Source organism: Eleginops maclovinus, chromosome 6 (assembly GCF_036324505.1).
Source record: "Eleginops maclovinus isolate JMC-PN-2008 ecotype Puerto Natales chromosome 6, JC_Emac_rtc_rv5, whole genome shotgun sequence".
NCBI classification, from domain to species: Eukaryota; Metazoa; Chordata; class Actinopteri; order Perciformes; family Eleginopidae; genus Eleginops; species Eleginops maclovinus.
The window spans coordinates 1849571-1862515 of NC_086354.1; the positions used below are offsets into that span (position 1 = coordinate 1849571).

Genomic DNA, 12945 nt, shown 5'->3' on the forward strand with positions numbered 1-12945 from the left:
CGTCTATTTGCAGAGAGTAAAACTCACTTTTCTTCACACGGCTGACTAGTGTAGCCAGGATGTCTTCAGACATGGCATCAATGCAGCGCGACAGTGTTATTGGACACAGGAATCATGTCCAACTTTTTTGCTTCTTTCTGTCCAATCATACACTCCACCATCTCTTTGGCTGCTGGCAAACACAAGTCTTCGGCAATTGTGTGCGGTAGCCCCTTTCTCCCTACTCTGTAACTGAGCAGATATGAAGCCCGTAATGCGTCTTTCGTAGACCCAACGCATGAATGAAACTGCCAGTGGCGGCTGGCCAATAGAGGGCGCTAGGGCGCCGCCCCACCACTCACCTCACCACATTTCCTTGAAAAAGACATAAAAAAAATTAAATTAAAATGAAATAATAAAATAAAAATATTTCGAAATATATGTATATATTTTTTTAGATGTGCAAGATAAATATTTTATAGTTAATAATGAGTAAAGTTGTTTCGTCCGTTGACATTGTCTGATTGGTGACGTATTTCCGCCCTGGGGCGCAGCAATCTTTGCCCATAGACTCGCGTTAAAAGTTGTACATGCGCAGTAGCTCCTCTTCAATACAAGAGATAGGACGATGTTGGGGCGCACATCTCCTGCGCCCCAAGCTGGATTTACACCACCCTCCCGCCATTGGGACGGCGGCGGGGCTGACGTCAAAGCCGATCCGATCGTCTCCAACTCCCGCGACTTGACCGTCAAGTCGTGGGAGTTGGAGACGATCGGACAGAGATGCAAAATGGAGAAAGATATATTAAATAATTCAGTGAAGTCACTTCAGAGAACACCTTTTGAGAGGAGAACATAATGGAGAAGCTCAACGTGAAAGAGCTCGGACCTGATCAGCCGAACATCGCGATTCATCAGCAGTCAAAAGACAGAGAGAGACAATATACTCGTTGTTTTTCCAGGACCGGGTTTAGCAACAAGGCTTGGCTAACTGCGTGTAGCGAGGCTACTGCTTTATTCTGCTTTCCCTGCCTCCTTTTTCAAACGTCAGGATCTGACCCAGCATGGATTAAAACAGGTATGACTGATTTGAAGCACTTTTCAGAAAAGGCAAAGAAACATGAATTAACTGGGATCCACATGGAAAATGCACTGCGACTAGCCATGTTTAGGAAAATAAACATTTCATCTCAGCTTGATGAAGGCTACAGGGTAGGGATCCGTAAGCACAATGAGGAGGTTGACAAAAACAGGCACATCCTATCTAAAATAATAGACTGTGTCAAGTTCTGTGGTGCATTTGAACTTGCCCTACGTGGCCATGATGAAAGTGAAAGCTCAGAAAATCCTGGTGTTTTTAGAGGATTGGTGGATTTTGTAGCGTCACTGGATGCAGTTCTACATGATCACCTGCAGACTGCCACTGTGTTTAAGGGAACATCTAAGACTGAACAGAATGAACTCCTTGACTGCATGCTGTCAGTTTTGAGAGAGTGCATCATTGGAGAAATCAGGAGTGCAGACTTTGTCTCCATCCAGGCTGATGAAACAATGGACATTTCCACTCAGTGTCAGCTGGTGCTTGTGATCCGCTACATTGACAAAGCCCATCATGTCCAAGAGAGGTTTTTTGAGTTCATACCTCTCCAAAATGCCACAGCTGATTCCATCACCACAGCACTTCTGGATAGGTTGAGCTCCATTCTCCCTGATGACCAGAAGAGCAAGCTCATTTCCCAAGCATACGATGGTGCAAGTGTCATGAGAGGAGCCAAAGGTGGTGTACAGAAGAAGGTCCAAGACGTGTATGTGAATGCACACTATGTCCATTGCTATGCTCACCAACTTAACCTCATCATGCAGCAGGTGACTTCCCATATCCCAAAAGTGAGTAATTTCTTCTCAGACCTGGCTGGATTCTCTAGTTTTTTTTCAAGATCTCCAAAGAGAACCAGCGTGCTCGATAGAGTGGTGGCCCACAGACTCCCAAGAGCAAGCACAGTGAGGTGGAACTTTCATAGCCGAACTGTGAACACTGTTTTTGAGCACAAAGAAGACCTGCTCCAGTGTTTTGAAACCATCAGGGACTCAGGAGAGTTTGATCCTATCACTGTGAGAGAAGCTGGAGGGTTTGTGAGGCTGCTGGAGGATGATAGTTTCAGCTTCTTCCTGAAACTGTTCCATCTCATCATGCCTAATGTGGACATTCTCTACAACCAGCTCCAGAAGCGGACCATTGACTCAGTCTTTGTTCAGGGAATCATGCAGCAGTTCACAAACAACATACAAAAGATCAGGTAAATTAATGTGAATGTTGTACTATTTAATATTACTGATATTTTGTTAATCTCTATTATGCTTGAACCACTTCACATTTCGTGTTGTTTTAACTGGTGTCTAAAGATGAACTTTTCTCTCCTGGTTCTGTTCAGAGATTACCTCCCTACTCTCTGTGGAGAACACAGTGGCAGTGTATCTCAGCTGGCCAAGAAACGCCGCACACTGGGCCCAGATGATCTTCAGAGGCTAGCCACAGAGGTGAGATAGAAGCTAAATGTGTGGTGTAGGCCTTTTACAATGTTTTTAATTATTGTAGTACTATTTTGTGAAAAAGTGGGGAATACCTTAGAATAGGCCCTATATAATATAATAGTCTAGTTTTATAGAGGTGCAATGTTAATTTGCATTTTTTACTATTAAATGAACACATATATTCAAAAAATAAATCGTTTTTATATTTTAAATAATTAGAAAGCTGACTAATAGCCATCTCCATATTGTATTAAACTGGTGCATTCATTTTTTAGGTTTGTGACACACTATCTTGGGCCATGCAAAACACAGATTTGCCTTCACAAAGCATCTGATCAGTGCTACACTGCTGCAGGCAGACAGATTCCAGCAGTACCGCAGCCAGTTCCCTGAAGCAGCACTGAACACCACCATGGAGGCTTACCCACTGCTGAACAAGAACAAGCTGAAAACTGAACTGGCTCTCATCTACAGCAACGATAAGTTCAAGAGCTGCAGTGGTGCTGTGGCTCTGTACCAGCTCTTCATGGGGAACAATCTTCAGGACACCTTCTCAGAGACTGTGGCGCTGCTGAAGATCCTCATCACAACTCCTATGACCACAGCTGAGTCTGAGAGGTGCTTCTCAACACTGAAGAGAATCAAGACCTTCCTCAGGAACACAATGTCACAGGATCGTCTTAATGCATTGGCCATGCTCTCTATGGAGAAGAATCTTGTCAAAACCATCCCTGACTTCAACCAAAGAGTCATTGAGAAATTCGCTGCTGTCAAGGATAGAATGGCAAAATGTATTTACAAAAAGTAGAACACTACATGACATTATAATCTGTATATCTGTATATTTGTTCATACTACATCTACATATTCATACTACATCTCTTTCATTACATTCTGTATATCTGCATATATATAGCACATCTGTATATATATCTGTATGTATTGTCCATGTTATATATGATATATATTATTTAAATATATAGAGATAGATATAGAGATAGATAGAGAGATAGGTATAGAGATATAGAGATAGATAGATATTTATTATATATGTATATTGGCCATCTGTATAGTAATATAGCACATCTGTATATTTGTTCATACTACATCTGTTTATACTATGCCAATTATTCCCACCTCTTTATACTGCCCTTATCTTTACATAATCACTCTTAGCTGCATATACTGTACATACTCTATATATCGCACTTGTTTCTCTTTGCACTTCTATCTATCTATCTATAATGTTGTTTTTGTTGTTTTCATTTATAAATACACTCATTTGATACCTTAGTACATGTATGCATGCTTTTTTTTTTTTTATATACATTTTGGAGTTATAGCCCCCCCTGGAGAATACTCCACCAGCCGCCACTGGAAACTGCATTTGTTTTTGGCTTTTCTGCAACTCCTCCAACTTTGTTTTAAAAAATGTGAGGGGCTTTTGATTTATATTGCCATGTTTCGTGTGCAGGTGACGACGGAGATAAGAAGGCTTTAGACAGCTGTTTGCTAGAACCTCACTGCACACCACTCACTGAGGCTTTGGGCAATCTGTATCCAAGTGAAGCCCAGACCCAGGTAATTTTCATCATATTTCCTTATTTTTTTCCCCGTCTAGTGTTCACCCTCATCACCTCTTTTTTGCCATCACCTTCCCTCCTCTTCGGTTTCCTCCGGTGCATCATTTCCTGACTCCCGCTTATTTTCTTATCTTGGACTCGTTCCTATTCTCTCCGTTTCTGTTGCCTCCAAATCCTCACTCTCTCTTGGTCCCTCTCCTCCTTCATGACTAACAACTTTGTCATAAGACGTTCCACTTGACAGTTTCCCTGATTTCAGCCAGTTAATCATATTTGAAAGAATGAATGAAACGAGTTGGCGCACATATATAGCCTACAGTGAAACGTAGAAGAAGACAGCCGCTGTCTATCAAAAACTATTAAATTATAGTTTTTTGATTTAAAATAAAAGGGATTACAAATGAAATGTGTATTGTTCCTGTTTTTTATTGTAGTCTATGGAAAAATCCCACTTAAAAAACAACACTGTGTAATATTTTTACACCAGACCACCACTACATTTTTCATCTCGCGCACCCCCACACTTTGGGAATCCCTGCTCTATGGCAACGTTAGCTCACCTTGTCATTGGTGTGTTAACAGGGATTTGGCTAACAAACTTTCTGAAAGCTGCCCATTCCACAGAGGACAGAGGCTGCATATCTTCAACGCTCTGCCAAGAGCCTTTCACTTCTCGGGGTTCAAGCAGCAGACCCAGAGAAAGTTACCTTCTGTTTAGCTTACCACCGCTTGTGTCTTTTTCTTTTATTTTCTCAGAGCCTGCAGCTCTGCATTGTGAATCTGTTTCTGCAGCCATCGTAACCAATAGTAAACAGGCTTACTGAGTTACTATCTACCCGTACAATTGTTTCTCTGGTGTCAGAATGTTTAAAGATGTTGGTGAATTCTTAAAAACAAATCACCACTCAAAATGTGTTGTAACATGCCTTACTGAGAATTGCAACAGGTATAATAATACCAACATTTCATAAGTAATGCATTATATTACTGTGTTTCAGCAAAAAGTTATACATTTTGTAGTAATACTTACTTTTGCAATGCGTTACACTGGACAGTTTGTTGCAGAGCTCATTAATGTATTGATCATGGATCAAAAACTGACATCTATATATAAAAATGTTTCATTTTGATCTGGAGCATATTCAGATTAATGTTGATGAGCAATTTAAGTTAGGCAGGATGTGAGGATTGTCAGATATCCCACATATTCTGCATAAGAGATGGACAACAATCGTATTGTTTACTTGTTAAATATTTATATTATTTAACAGCATTTTGTGAAAGTGTTTACTCAATTTTGCCTTTTTGCTATGCTACTACAGTCAAGTGCGTAGTGCGTGGAACATTTGTTAGAGAACATGTTACAATCTATTAACCATCCCGCGGTTGGCATGATTCTCCCTCCCTCTCTGAATCTTCCCTCAGCTTTTGATGCAGCGAGCACAGAGAGATTAGCTTGACTTTATTGTCAAATAGCAGAATGTGATGATACAAGGGGGAATGTTACTAATCAGCAGCGGGCCGTAATCCACTGGGACAAGACAGGACAATGCTACAATGGCCTACAACTTCCTGTTTAGGAATGTATGACAGGAGAGAAAATGTTGCAAGCATTAACCAGGGCAAATCTAACCAAATACACTACTGTACATACTCCTCTTTATGTGAGGTTACCATTACATTTGACTGTTTACTGTAAGTGAAGTAAGTTTCAATTGTACAAGTCTAAACATCAGTTTTGTAAAATGGGGATTTTACAAGGAATTTTAAGCCAACAGGGGTAAACTAGATGAATACGATTCTGATTCCTATTGTGTAGAGTTCATCATTCACAGGGTTTTCTTTGATGACAGTTAAAAGTGTAGTGATGGATATGCGTGATCAATTCAAACATAAAGCGAAGGAAATATTTGATCACCTGCCGATTTTGTAAGTTTGCCCACTTACAAAGAACTGAGCCTCTATGCTTTTATCCAGAAATGTATATTAAATAAAAGATATAATTTGATTGGCGTTTAATTGTGGGAAATAAGTATTTGATCCCCTTGCAACAAACAAGAATTCTGGCTCCCACGGACCGGTTAAATGAGTCCACAGCTGTCCACAGTCAATAAATCAGATTACAACCTCTCCACTGAGGGCCAGACCATAGACAGGTCTTGTGATCATTGTGGAACTAATTATCTAAGGACATCAGGGACAGGAGTGTAAACTAGCATAAGACTGGAATAGAAGAAAAAAACACCAGCAAGCAGCTTGGTGAGAGAGACAACTGGTTTGATTATTAGAAAATGGAAGAAGCACAAAATGACCATCAATCGCCCTTGGTCTGGGGCTCCACCATCTAAGGTCTCGCCTCTTGGGGCATCAATGATCATGAAAAAGGTGAGGGGTCAGCCAAGAACCACACAGGAGGGACTTGTTAATGATCTGAAGGCAGCTGGGACCACAGTCACCAAGAAAACTATTGGTAACACACTACGCAGTAATGGATTAAAATCCTCCAGCGAAGAAACATCTGACCTCTGTGCTGTCCAACAAGGCTTTCTCCAGCAAGTACTAAGACATGTTTTGCAAGGGGATCAAATACTTATCTCCCACAGTTAAAAGCAAATCAATTTATATATTTTCTTTACGTACATTTCTGGATTTTCCTTTTGATATTCTGTCTCTCACTGTTAAAATAAACCTAGAAATTAAAAGTATAGACTGGTCAGTACTTTGTAAGTGGTCAAACTAACACAATTGGGGATCAAATACTTATTTCCTTCACTGCAGATGCAGTGTAGACTTTGACATTAGTTAGGGTTCACTCTAAATGTTAAGTCATTACCTGTTGTATGCCTGGTATCTATAGTTGTAAATCACTTACATGACAGAAGAATGCATTGAAGGAAACCATAAACAGCCTCAGGAGAGATCTGCATTTGATGGATTTACTGCCAGCTCCTAAAAATGTCTATCCATTACTCTCAATTAATTATTTCTAAGACCATGAGGTTACTCAGAACAGGCAGAAATAGACAAGGTTGGAAAACACAGAACACACAATGATTCGGAGTTAGGCTCCACATAATTAATGTAAATGTGTTTGTGTAAATATCTACACAAGGGAGGAACAAATTAAACTCTGGAACTGAAATCTGGTACAGTGATTTCTATAACTAAAGAAGAGCAGCAATAATTCTGAGCAGTTTTCATTACCGTCATGCCATCACTTCCTCCCATCATCCAGTGCCCAACAGTGGCATGGATGAAAACAATGGGGCCTTTCTTTCACAGGCAACAGGAGTGTAAGCTAACAGGAGCACATACTGTTTACTTTTTGACTTGTCCAGAGAACTTTATAAGTGAAAATGGGCTGGATGCTATAGCACAGATATGGGGACTGCTGATTAAAAGGGACACTGGAACTGCAGTGAGCCAAAACTTAAAATTGGCAACAAAGTGGTATGTCGACAAATATATACCTTTTTCCAATGTCAATGTCTTAGAAACCAATGCAAAAATAGATTAATTTACAAGACAAACAAATCATTTGCCTTATTGCAGCGCTGTTCATAATTAAACTCTTTGAAAAATTCTACTGAATCTGAGTCTGGATCTAATATTATTAGTGGTCCACTCATCCCGCCACCCCTTGGGACATCATCTTTCCATTGAGCTGCATCGGAGAAACACTGATTTTTAGCTTGTACGTAAGTTTAAATGGGATAATCCTCTGGAATTATTTAGAACTGTGCGTACAGACAAAATGAAATGTACGTCACTTTTTAAGCTAGCTTTTTGATTCTTATTCTCCTGTGGGAGAATGTTCAGTCCACCGTGGAAACTGTGACGCAAGCTTATGCTCATATACTGGAATAATGAGAAACTGCAACCCCTTGTGCCGAAGGAAGAAATGGCAGAAATGGTGCAAAATTGATACTATCATGTAAAATAAATTGAAGTATTACCTTATCACATGAAGAAGTCATTTGCAAAAAATGATAAAAGTCATTCTAAAATTGCATTACTTGTAGACTGGTCTAGAAGCAACACCTGCACTATTTTATTCTAATTGATCCGCTTTCATTTTGCACTATTTTTAGTTTAATTTTGTTTGTGTTATGTCCTATATATAATATGTTGCACTGTTGAAGGAGCTCGGGATCTAAGATTTTCATTGCCATAACTACACTGTAGCTACTGTGACAATAAAAACCCTTGAATCATTGAATAAAATAAATAAAACACCTGTTAAACAATATTTATATGTTCACTGATCAGTAGGAAAATAAAACTGATGTTTTGGATGCCTTAGTCTGACAGATATGAGAGCATACTGTAGTTTGTGTATTAACATCACATATTGTGTTTTATAACGCTTTTATCTTTTTGGCTCGCTGTGCTGTATTGGGCCCAGCTTTACAGAAGCATCCACAGAAACAAAGCTGTGCAGGTTTTTTCCAAACATCTATAAACACAGTTACACAGCAGAATGTGCACATTTGTATGGAAATACAAAGGACTTTCATCGATAAGACAGCAAATATATCCCTCTCTATGATCACATGTACCTCCACCACATCCCCACTCTTTTAAAATTGCTTTTATTGAAAGAGCTAAAGGGATAGGAACTAACATGTTGTGTTTTTTATAAGATCTCAAAGGTCTCTTGTTAGTTCAAACATCTTTTTAAAAATGTCTTCATGCTTTTCAAAAAGGTAACTCTACCATACTTTGACGACAACAAAAATACTACAACAAACAAATAAATTAACTTCCCTTACAAAGGTCCATAAATGTAGCATTTACTGACTGCAAATGAAGTCACCATTATCTAACATCTACTCCTTATTATCATTGACCCCCTTCGCGTGGCACACATTAATGCAACCGTTATGTCATTCTGACTCGTACATGTGCATTAAAATATGACTTTGACATCTACCCTCATGTTACAGAAATGTCCTCAGAAAGAAAAAAGTATAATGTGTGCAAACACACACACACACACACACACACACACACACACACACACACACACACACACACACACACACACACACACACACACACACACACACACACACACACACACACACACACACACACACACACACACACACAAAAACATTGCCCACAGCAATGTTTTTCATGACTCATGGAAGCCTGTGTTTGTAAAAAGCTATGTTAACCGACCGCATCAAGGATTATTTTTAGTAAATAATGAGGTACAGCCACAGCTGCTACTGTACATGACCTTGAAAATAAACAAACAATGCTTGCGTTATATGTTTTGCAGACCTCCAGTTAAACAGCAGACATTTGAAACACACTTGTTTAAGTTTTAGCAACAATATTTCTTGGTTTAGTGTATCAATCATGGTTAAGATAAAATAGGTTCATTTCTAAGGTAACTTAAAAAAAAATAGGGCTAGGGGTTGGAGGGTACACAGATCAATAAACAGGTAACAAGATTATTTACAACGGAGGAGTCAGGAAGGGGGATACACAAATCGCACACGAAAAAAATAGGATAAAAATGCAACTGCAGAAAGGGCAATTAACAATAAGAGTGTTCAAAGGGCAATGGTTAAAACAAGGTAAAGAGTGTGAACGTGGTCATGTGAATAACCTGACACATGACACACGAGAGCCTGGAAGATGTGGGCTACCTAGATGCTGAAGGAGTTGAGTAACTGACATCAAAGCTTATCCATAGTTGTTATTGTTAGTCATAGCTTGTTCTTAAACCATATACACTAAATAGACAAAAATATTGGGAAACTTCTCTTAATCATTGAATTCAGGTGTTACATTCAGTCCCTTTCCCACAGGCATATAAAATCAAGCACCTAGCCATGCAGTCTGCCTTTACAAACATTTGTTAAAGAATGGGTCTTTCTAAAGTGCTCACTGAATTCAAACGTGGTTCTGTAATAGAATGCCACCATTTGCAACAAGTCAGTTCATGAAATTTCTTCTCTCATAGATATTCCACGATCCACAAAGTGTCAGACCACATAAAGTAACAGGGCGGGGTCACCGAGTGCTGAGGCGCATAGTCAGCTCTGCTGACTCAATAACTGCAGTTCCAAACCAGCTCTGCATTAATATCAGCACCAGAACTGTGCCGGGAGCCTCATGGCATGAGTTTTCATGGCTGAGCAGCTGCATCAATCACATCACCATGCACAATGCCAAGTGTGGGATGGGGTGGTGTAAAGCACGCCGCCACTGGACTCTGGAGCAGTGCAAACGTGTTCTGCTGTTCTGCATTGTGCCAACTGTAAAGTGGAGGAGGGATAATGCTATGGGTTGTTTTTTCTGGGGTTGGCCTTGGCCCCTTAGTTCCAGTGAAGGGGATTCTTAATGCTTCATCTTACCAAGTCACTCTGGACTATTCTATACTTCCAATTTTGTGGAAAGAGTATGGGGAAGGCCCTTTTCTGTTCCAGCATGACTGTGCCCATGTGCATAAAGTAAGGTCCATAAAGGCATGGCTGGATGAGTTTGGTGTGGAACAACTGGACTGGCCCTCACAGACCCCTGACCTCAACCCCACTGAACACCTTTGGGATGAACTAGAATGGAGATTGAGAGCCAGGCCCTCTCGTCCAACATCAGTGTCTGACCTCCCAAATGCTCTTATGGATGAATGGGCAAATATTCCCACAGATACACTCCAACATCTTGTAGAAAGCCTTCCCAGAAGAGTGGGGGCTGTCACAGCTGCAAAAGGGGGACCAACTTCATATTAATGCTTAAGAATTTGGAATGGGATGTCAAATAAGGTCCTGTAGGTGTAACATGTAGGTGGTCCAATACTATAGCTATGGCTAAGAAGCAGGGCAGACTGTAAAGGCAGCTAAATCACTCTGAGACCTTACATAAGATGGGATGTTTTCAAGTCAGGCTCTATATGTAAGTGCACATTATGATAAAGTCATGGGGCATCTTGTGAACAATCATATCAACGGTTCTGAGTTTACCTTTGAAATTCAGAGTAGTAGTGAATGAGAGGGCAGTGGGAATGTCCTACTTTGAGGCTGAACAACTGACACTGTGATGAATCACATGTCATGCATGAAGTCTTGACAGCATGACATCAACTAATGCAGCCCTGCAGCAGCAGCATTATGAGGTGTGAGGACACATAAACACTGTCTCTGCTTTGCTGATTGCTATTTGGAATACTTCTATGACTATATTAACATGACCAAGATTAGAGTTTGACACAGACAGCGGGAAAAGACAAAACACAGCAAGTGTTAATGTCAGCATATCCAATTATTTTGAAAGTCAAAATAATTTCAAACTTCTCAAAAAAAGTGTGAAAATCTGTGTAAGCTAACAAAATCTACTATTAGAAGCACTTAGGAGTTGAGTAACTGACATTAAAGCTTATCCCTAGTTGTTATTCTCAGCCATAGCTATTTCGTAAACCATATAAACTATATAGACAAAAATATTGGGCCACTCCTCTAAATCATTGAATTAATATTCAAGTAAATATCTTTATGTTGTTATTGACAGATTCTCTTTAGGGAGTCTCTCTCAATTCTTTCCAACTTTGCATGCTTCCAATGTTTGCATATTAGGCAAGCATTACATTTAATAAGCAGCAACACATATGGAAACAGCTGCAAACTGAAACGTGTCATAAAAATGTTACATGTTGCTGTTTCATAGGGATGATGAAGTAATGTTTTACTGCTCTGTAAATGGCCGGTAGATTATATGCATACAATTTCTTGCATATCTTTACTATCACTGCTGTAGGAGCCAAATGTTAGAAATGTATAATTTGATATATTGCATACTGTATATATTTGAACATTGTAATTCTTTGTTGTTATTATTATTATTTATTGAAACCAGCCGTTATTAGAGGCCGTCATAGCTGACCGCAGCAGCTGGTAATCAAAGACGTCATAGCTTATTGTAATGAGAAGGTTTTCTTTTGTACTTTGAGCACTTTCTTTAAATAAACAGTCATACTGACCTGAAAAGTATTTTTTTTGTCTGAGTCAAGCTTATTGCTAAAGAGTTTAAGAAAGACGGATCTACAACCCCTATTAATAAAATCTACATTGACAACAAGCAGCGCCAGTTAGGGTGAAGAATTGTCTCTTTGTCTCTGTCTTTCTGAAACATATCTGGAGCATTGGTCTTAACCAGCATTTATGAGTGCTATTCAAATGTTCCTGAAACAATAATATTGGTTTCTTATTAGGACAAAACATTTAGTGTAAAAGTCCTCTTGTGGGAACAAAGAAGTATTCGAAATACTGCAGGAAGCTCTCTGAGTAGAAATAAAGACTGGCTTAGTACATCACTAACAGCCCAGGGGCACAATCTGATAGAGCAGATAAAGGTTCTCGCTCATTTTTAGGATGTTAAGTTGTAGAAAAGTAAACAAAGTATGTCATCTGCCTGCACTATGTTATTTTATGTTGTGTTATGTTACGCTGTTAAATAAAGTATTTTTATTTAAGTTATGGAGAGAGGCACCTTACCTTTGCTGGAGTTATTTTCTGTATGCCCAGTACGTTTGTCCTCCAGGCTTGTAGGTTGTGTCCGACCATTCAGTCCTTGACCGTGTCTGCTTGAGGAGGCCTGGCTCCAGCTCTGGACTGGTATAGGTCTCTCAACCAGGTTCCCCTCACTGCCTGCCCTCATCAGCCTCTCTCCAATCCGAAGCATACATGAGCGATTACTCTGTGGCTCTTTTCTAAACCTGGGGCTCTTAGACCCCAATGATTCGGAACCACTCAGCCGGGAGGACTTGGACATCTTCCCTGCTGGGCTGAGCCGAGTAAGATACTCCAGGGTGAGTTTATGTCCCCTGGATTTTTCCTATTGT

At 39.8% G+C, this 12945-nt stretch overlaps 1 protein-coding gene across 1 annotated transcript; it reads left to right on the forward strand.

Annotated features, from left to right (window-relative positions):
- The first annotated feature begins 1452 nt into the window (after positions 1–1452).
- LOC134865959 (zinc finger MYM-type protein 1-like) lies at positions 1453–4895 on the forward strand. Its single transcript, XM_063885826.1, has 5 exons — positions 1453–2276; positions 2412–2517; positions 2867–3302; positions 3986–4092; positions 4851–4895. Exons 1-5 carry the CDS (start codon positions 1453–1455, stop codon positions 4893–4895), a joined length of 1518 nt encoding a protein of 505 aa, XP_063741896.1.
- The last annotated feature ends 8050 nt before the right edge of the window (positions 4896–12945 follow it).